Raw genomic sequence first — 9,020 nt, forward strand, 5'->3', positions numbered from 1 at the left:
TGTTGCTTCGTATATATTATATAACGTGTCATATTTTGTGTGATTAATAAGATGACAAATTTTTAGAAATCCCCAGTCTTAGTCATGTATAAGAATTAGAACCCGATCACTGGGTAGTGTGATACATAGAACTTAGAACTAGTTTGCGCACATTTCAGAACACATCGATACCTTGTCAAGCTTCGGCTGCACTTGACGAGCGACGTAAACTAGCCCCCCATGGAATAAGAATTAGAACCCGGTCACTTGGGAAGTGTGGCATAAAGTATAAGATGCCGATCACTGGCAAAGTGTGGCATAAGGTGTGATTTAGGACTGTGGGAATAAAGATAAGAATTTGTTATCAAGATTTATTGATTGATTAAGGATTGTGATGATGTGGATTATAAAATATGATTTGTAATTCGTTTTAATCCTTGCCATAGAAAATTTATTATGTGATCTTTGTTATCGAATATTTATACAATCCTATATGATAGATGTTACGTGTTATGTGTCCAAATTGTGTTTTTGAAAAAAATAAAAGATATTATTTTGAGCAAATGGTAGTTGCTTGCTGGACTTCGCATCTCATTCTTTTAATATTTCAGGTTCGATCTAAGATTCGAGTTGGTTAGCATTGGAGTTTGAGGACTTAATTTTGGAGTAGATTGACTTTTGGACTTCCGTTAGCTGCGCTTTTGTAATAGTCACGATTGTAATAGAATTTTGGATTAGTAATTAAATTTTGTACTAGTTTCATTTAGATTTAATAGTCCGGAAGTGCGGGTTGTTACAGTTGGTATCAAGAGCAGGCTATCTTTCAGAGTGTATTAGGCATGGGACTAGTACATTCTCTAGGATGCGTTCCTGTGGACCATATTTTGAACTTTGGCAGATCAGGGGGTAGATGTGTCACGAACTTTAGGATTGTTGTGAATTTGGAGACCAAATTCTTTTTAAGGAGGGTAGTATGTAATTTCCCGTAATTTTTAGAATTTGATTAATAATAAAATAATAGAAAAAAGTATTAAAATTAGATAATGACTTGGATTTAAAATTGAATAAGATTTATGTACCTAAAAATTTGGATCAGATTATTAGATGGATAACTTGTAGGTTAAGATATAGGGTTTTGTATCGTTATAAATACATCAAATTCGTCTTCCTTGTTTTTATTTATAAAATTCGTAGGGCTCTTCTCTGCATAAATCAGCAGCCTTGTAAAATTCGTAGAAAATTTATCGTAAGTCAGATTTTGTTGATTCTGGACTTTTCAGAAAGGTCTTTTCGTTCTCTACAACTTTTGTGTTTCATGTAAGAAAATATCATTTAGAAGGTCAAAAAGGATAAAAAAGAATCTGATCAGAATTGGAATCGCGGAGAAGATCGAGACTTTAGATGTGTCGTATTTGATGGGTTGCTAAGGATTGTTTGTGTGATCTAATGCGAATTATATGTTTTCGTGATTGATTCATATAACTTTCCATTGCTCCGTATGATTTATTTGCCTACATGTTTTGTAAGTAACTACTCGTTGCTTTGTATTACTTATTTGCTTACGTGTTTGGTAAGTGAATATCTGTTACTCCTTATTATTGGGTGATATTTGCTTAATTAGATGTTCTGAATATGTATGTAACTGTTTGTTGCTCCGTATATATTGTATAATGAGCCATATTATGTGTGATTGATAAGATGATAAATTTTCGGAAATCCCCATTCTTATTCATGTATAAGAATTAGAACTCGATCACTGGGTAGTGTGAAACATGGAACTAAGAACTAGTTTGCGCACATTCTGAACACATCGATACCTTGTCAAGCTTCGGTTGCACTTGACGAGGGACGTAAACTAGCCCCCCATCGAATAAGAATTAGAACCCGATCACTTGGGAAGTGTGGCATAAAGTATAAGATGCTGATCACTGGAAAAATATGGCATAAGGTGTGATTTAGGACTGTGGGACTAAAGATAAGAATTTGTTATTAAGATTTATTGATTGATTAAGAATTGTGATGATGTGGATTATAGAATAAGTTGTGTAATTCGTTTTGATCCTTGTCATAGAAAATATATTATATGATCTTTGTTATCGAATATTTATGCAATCATATATGATAGATATTACGTGTTATGTGTCCAAATTGTGTTTTTGAAAAAAATAAAAGATTTTCAGCCGTCAAACGGTAGTTGCTTGCTGGCTTCGCAGCTCATTCGTTTAATATTTCAGGTTCGATCTAAGATTCGAGTTGGTTAGAATTGGAGTTCGAGGACTTAGTTTTGGAGTAGATTGACTTTTGGACTTCCGTTAGCTGCGCTTTTGTAATAGTCACCATTATAATAGAATTTTGGATTAGTAATTAAATTTTGTACTAGTTACAGCTTAGATTTAATAGTCCAGAAGTGCGGGCTGTTACACTGGCTTTCAACGTGTGCCACTCAATCTTAGGCACGTTCTATCCTCAGTCAGATGCAGGATTTAAAAATTATCTTTAATTTTAAGGGAAGAACTTATGTTGTGTGTTTGATAGTCAGAATTCAGTACTTGTTACTTGGATGTTCTACAAAAACACGATGTGTCACATACATGATTATATATTCATACAAACAAACCCCAATACATTTAAGATATTATGTGTTTGGATAACAAAGTACAGATTCTAAGATACTAAGTTTTTGATAATAAAATGTATTGCAAAAATATTAGTAAGATAATGAATTTCAAAAACATTAGCTTTTAAACTTTCTATTTAAGTTTTTGAAATATTAAGGGAAGAAAATTAAAAACAATATTGATTCTTGATTCCCACATTTCGTAAACCAGACGTTAGGTATAGGAATCATTTTCATTCCAAAATTTAACCAAACACATGGAATAGGGAATGATATCACAAACTTATACCCCTTAAACCCATTCCTCGTTTAAAACTCATACTTTTAATTGAACCAAACGACGTAGGAGTATCAAGTGGACCCTTGCAGGATGTATAAGAGCATCTCAAACAGTCTCTTAGTAAGCTCTTAAATATAATATAAAATATTATATTCTTATTAAATTAGGATATTGTTAAGAAATTCAACTCCAACAATACTTTTTATATCCACTCTTTATTTATATTTATACATATTTAAACATAAAAGGGGGACAAAAGTGAGGTAAGAGTTGGAGAAAATGAATACTTTATTAATAAGTAAAAGTTAAGATTCATGTAGTAGCTCTTAACTTTGAGGAGAGAGAGTAGACTATTAGAGCATATGCACCCGTTAAGGGTATCAATTCATCAATTCAATCAACGGAGTTAGTTACTATTCACGCTAAAATAACTTTTTTTTAGTTTTTATACACCGGCAAAACTCCATCAATTCATCAATTACTATTCATCAAATAAATTATATATATCCAATAATAATACGATAAATATGGATAATCTAAAAGTACTATAAAAAGTCGAGGTTTCGTTACCGCCAACAACATTAATTATAATAACTAAAAGTATATTATTAATAAAAATATAAATTTCGAATTATTTCAATTATATATTAATATATAATATTTATATTATCAATTTCAAGATTTTAAATAAATTTTAAATCTAAATAATATTAAATTAATAAATATATAAGAACCGTGTTTTGCAGGAGATTAGAGATGGTAATTCATAAAAGTCATGAAAATTTGATACATTTATGCGGGTTCCACCAATTGATGGCCATTAACAACTCCATCAAAAATCAATGGTTTGGTTGATGAATTGATGGATCATCAATTTTTGATGGAGTAAAAATGGAACCAGTGCATGCTACTTTTGTAAACTAGGATTGATAATGCTGATGAATTAATGTATTACTCCCTTTGGTGCATATGCTCTTAATATTTAAAAGAGACTTAAATTTATGGAAGACTCTTTATTTTTGAAATTAAGAGCCTATACAGAGAGCTTATTGGAGATGTTATAAAAGCATCTCTAATGGGGTTGGCTAAAATGATATAAAAAACTGATTATCTAAAATTTATTGAATCTGTAAAAGATTGTATTTCACCGTAGATGGCTATAATTATTGGCTATATTTTAAAAATAGCATGTTAATATTAATTTAAGTTATTATAAATAGAATATTTGATTTCAATATGGTAATATATGACGTGGAGTTATGTTACAAGTCTGTAGTGGTTCAACAAATTTGGCCAATACGATGAGCTTGGATAAAATTTGAACTAAGAGGAATGTATTATTGGAGAGAAATTTATTTTTACACAATCTCTTTAATTATATATATGGTATGCCACCTAGATTTTTAGCTCAGGGCTTTTGAGCATTAGAGATGCTCTAAGTCAGTTTAATAACAAAAGCGTTAGCTATCATTTGAAAAATATTTGAAATCTCCAAAAAAATTTAGACTATATAATAATTTCTATATGTTAATTTTGTTAAGAAATAACAATCAGATGCTTTTGGCAGATTTTGGACTTTGGAGGCATCAATATGGTTAACGTTTATTTACATAGATCATGTGTAAAGTTCCTTCTGGGAAATATACATGATAACTCCTGGTGGCGGGGCTGCTCCCTCGATGTCATTCCTGGATCCTTCACCGCGGTGGTGTAGCTATCATGGGGTTCCTACAAAACAACATCGAAGGGGGGTTTGGGTCTCGCGACTCCTCCGGTGTGAGAGTAAGAACTCGCTTTTGGGGAAGATGAAGGTAGATATGAATGAAAGGTGGCTGTATGTGTATATGAGTGTAAGAGAGTGATTAACCCCAAAACCTTACCTTCTTGGGCTATTTATAGCCCAAGGTTAGGGTTTTGGGGTTGGTACCTTTGAATCGTAGTCATTGATTCTAGAAGAGGAGGACACCCGGATGGGGTGGATGCCTTACACGTGTCAGGATGGGAGTGGTTGAGGAATGTTCTGGGGATCTCCTGGCACGTGCCCTGATCGTGCTCATGATTGATGAATGACAGTTGTCCCTAACACGCGCTTGGGCATGTGCCTCACGTGCTAGGACTTCCCAAGGTTGGGCTACCAGGACTAGATTAATCTGGAATAGTTATGTACGGGTCTGGATGGAGCTGGGTGTCCGGACCTGGTTCTTCTAGGAGCTATATATACTATCATGTGCCCCTACTCCCTTATGCATATTTTCTGGATGGGAGAGTAAGGTTGTATTGTTTGTAAGTTGTTGATTGTAAGGTAAATTTGAGCTTTTCTTACCTCCCAATCTGTATTATGATGAGTGCAGCCAATCAGGACTAAGGTTGGGTGTATTTAGAAGAATTTGAGATTTTCTTGCCCATCAGTCCAGATTGTGTTGAGTGTAGCCAATTAGGACTAAGGTTGGGTGCTTTTAGAAGTTTTTGAGCTTTTCTTGCGTCCCAGTCCGGATTGTGTTGAGTGAGGCCAATTATGACTGTGGTTGGATGTATTTAGAAGAATTTGAACTTTTCTTGCCCCCCAGTCCGGATTGGCTGGATTGTGATGAGTGCAGTCAATCAGGACTAAGGTTGAGTGTTTTTAGAAGAATTTGAGCTTTTACTGCCCCCAGTCCGGATTGTGATGAGTGCAGCCAATCAAGACTAAGGTTGGATGTCTTTAGAAGAATTTGAGCTTTTCTTGCCCCTCAGTCCGGATTGTGTTGAGTGTAGCCAATCAGGACTAAGGTTGGGTGCCTTTAGAAGTTTTTGAGCTTTTCTTGCCTCCCAGTCTGAATTGTGTTTAGTTAGGCTAATTAGGACTATGGTTGGATGTATTTAGAAGAATTTGAGCTATAGGGTCCCTTGGATCGAGACTAAATTGTTCCCGAACCCATAGAGTGGGTCTTCTCGACAATCATTTGAGCGGACGCTCCCTAGCTGCATTCGATCCAAAGTATGCTTGAAGAGAATATTCACTAAGGAGCCATTATCTATCAGCATTCTCCTTGCTTCATTGTTAAAAATATCCACAGTGATAACTAATGCTTCATCGTGGTTAGGATTGATTCCTTCATAGTCCTTATTGCTGAAAGATATAACCATCTCTAGGAGTGATTGTATTGAGAGTACTTCTTCGCCAAAGTCCGGGCTCCGTAGTGGGGAGTGGGAGCCTCCTAGTACCACATTCACTATATTATTTCCTTTCTTTGTCCCTTCCCCTCTTTGGTTGCAGTCCCAGACTAGGTACTTGTTCAGGTTCCCTTTCTTTACTTGCTCTTCAATGAAGTACTTAAGTGATAGGCAATTCTCAGTCTTGTGGCCATGTGTTTCATGATAGTCGTTTTGTGTATTGCAAGGCCTGCTTTCCGGAGGAGTTTGCATTGGTTTCTTGGGGGGGGGGTAATAAAATGACTTGTCTTTTATCTCCTTCAAGATTTCCTCCCGGGACCTGTTTAGGGGAGTCCAGTCCTGCTCCTGCTTCGGCTTCCGGGACTGCTTGGTCGGTCCTGGATTGCTTTTGTACTCTGCCCTAGGACCGAGCCTTTGGAAAATTGAAGTAGTTTGTCTGTCTTGGTTCCCCTGGCTTTGTTTGAATTTTTTTTCCTGATGGTAACCCCCTTTCGGCCGGTCATCAGAATTCTTGCTCCTAGATCCCCCATTCCGGGTCATCCTCATAGCTTGGAGTACATCAGTTTCTTTAATAAATCTAGCAGCCATGTAGTAGGTTGCCGCAAGACTCTGGGACTCCTTGTTAATCAGTTCTACTATGTATCTTTCATTGTGCTTCGGGTCTAAGTTTCTTCTAAAGATGCTCAGAGCCTCGCGCTCATCCAAGTTCGAGATCTTGTTGATTGCTTCCTGGAACCGTCGCATATAGGCTGAGAGGGACTCATTGTCATGCTGTCGGATGGTTTCCAGGTGACACATATGCATCTCATATGTCTTGTTTGCTCAAAACCTCCCAAGGAAGGCTGCGCGGAACTCATTCCAACTATGGATGCTTCAAGAGGGGATCCTGATGAACCATCTTTGGGCCCCTCCCTTGAGAGTTGATGCAAAGCACCTGGACTTTGTCAAATTATTATAGTAGTATATCTGTGCAATCTGCTCAAAGTAATTCAAGTGTTCTTCTGGATCTCTCAGTGTTAAGTGGCATTTATTTTCACTTAGAACGTCTTATAAAGGCTTGAATTGGTGTTTTGTAATCAAGTTATTTGTGTTTTTGATGTGTTTTGTAGTGTTTTTGTATTTCAGGCATAGTTGGATGAATCAGGAGGTTTAGCATTGCAATGATGCTAAAATAGTGTTAGGAAGGTGTTTTGGATAAAATCTTGAGGATCGCCATCTCAAGCCAGCCAGAAAAGCAAGTAGAAGAATTTTCTCCAGAAGGTCAGTGCGCCCGCGCTGATGAAGCGAGCGGTCGCGCTAGGTCGAGATCACAAAATCCTGTTTCTACTATAATTTTGATCTGCTGGACTTCTCTTCTGATTGGGCTGCTATTTAAAGACAACTTAAGACGTTTTTAACAAGAGAGCTTAAGGAGAAGACATCAAGAAGACCTATAGCATAATTTAACGAAGGCGAAGAAGATCTAGTTTATTCTCGTGATTCTTTGTTTTAAGTTGTAATTTTGGATGCTCATTTCTTATTTTGTTGAACCTAATACTCTTGTTTAACGTACTTTACTTATTATTAATTTTTATAAAGACCTAGTTTATTATACCATGCTTTCATCGAGACCCATGGTGATGATGAGTTCGGTTATGGGCTAATCATTATCGTGGGTTTCTAACGGATTTACTTATGAATTTCTTTAGTTAATTATTTTGATACCTTAGTGTGTGTGATTGTATGATGTTCTAGTATTGGTTGTGCTTATTCGTCTTATGAGCGTCACAAACTTATAAGATAGTGTGTTAATCTCTAATGAAGCGACAGTGAATTTAGAGGTTTAGAACTTGCCATGCTAGCATAGGTTCATGTATTTGTTATGCATGATTCGTAGGTAATTTTAAACATCTTACTTGCCCTATGTAATCATTATAGATAACTTGCACATTAAACCGTTATGTTGTCAAATTCTATAGATATATAGGGTCTCAATATAATTGGTGTGTATTCAGCTTCTATCTCTTTTGTGGATGTCTAGTAGTAGGGTATTCGTACAATGAAAGTTGGCGTTTACTAGTTTTGTGTTATCTGATTAGTGTCATCACCATTGCATGCTAAGGTTAAGAACAAAAAGGCTATTGAATGAAGTATTTAATGAAGTTATAATCCCATGTTTGTGTTATATAAGTTAATCAACCTTAATTCTCTTAGTAATATTAATTAGTATAATCTCTTAGTTAATCATAGTTATAAACACACTCAATTTATTATCATCTTAGCATTGAATAATAACCATACCATCGTTGCATAAGTACATTGATTGAAATTAACTTAAAAGTGTCTCTGTGTGAACGAACTAGAATTAATTCTATATTACTTGCGATCACGTATACTTGCGTGAATATTAGCGCGTGTATTCGTCCTAACAAGTTTTTAGCGCCGTTATCGGGGACTCATGGTTATTTTTAGTTTATGTGCTTGACATCAGTGGTCGTTTAAGTTTATTGCTCGGATATTTTACTTACTTGTTTGTTTGTTGCTTTTTTAGGTACTCTAGAGAGCGTGTATGCTAACGCATTCTCAACTTCGAAAGAGAACACTGGAAAAAGAAGAGGAGAAAGTTGAAGAAGAAATCTTAGTTGAGAAAGAAGAAGAAGCTCTTGTTGCAATGGGTGAACCAGAAGCGAATATAAAGGCTTTGATGTATTATTCTCATCCAAAGATCAATGATATTCAGTCTAGCATTGTCAGAGCAGCCATCACGGCTAACACTTTTGAAATCAAGGCTAGCACGATTTAGATGGTGCAGAACTCGGTTCAGTTTGGGGGTTCTCCGACTGAAGATCCCAACATGCACATCAGGGATTTCATCGAGATCTGCGACACTTTTTAATTCAACAATGTGTCTGAAGATGCTATTAAGTTGAGGCTTTTCCCATTTTCTCTGAGGGATAAATCTAAGTGCTAGTTGCATTCTCTACCACCAGGTTCTATCACCAAATGGGAAGA

At 35.8% G+C, this 9,020-nt stretch overlaps 1 protein-coding gene across 1 annotated transcript; it reads right to left on the reverse strand.

The window, feature by feature from the left end:
- Window positions 1-5,750: 5,750 nt before the first annotated feature.
- On the reverse strand, window positions 5,751-6,833 carry LOC141707301 (uncharacterized). The gene has a single exon (XM_074510390.1). The coding sequence runs from the start codon at window positions 6,831-6,833 to the stop codon at window positions 5,751-5,753; it is 1,083 nt and encodes a 360-aa protein (XP_074366491.1).
- Window positions 6,834-9,020: the final 2,187 nt, after the last annotated feature.

The sequence above is a fragment of the Apium graveolens genome, chromosome 1, assembly GCF_009905375.1.
Source record: "Apium graveolens cultivar Ventura chromosome 1, ASM990537v1, whole genome shotgun sequence".
In the NCBI taxonomy this organism is placed as follows: Eukaryota; Viridiplantae; Streptophyta; class Magnoliopsida; order Apiales; family Apiaceae; genus Apium; species Apium graveolens.

What these genes read in the sequence shown, in the direction of transcription:
- LOC141707301 (XM_074510390.1), bottom strand. Translation starts at nt 6,833, where the DNA reads ATGCATATGTGTCACCTGGAAACCATCCGACAGCATGACAATGAGTCC.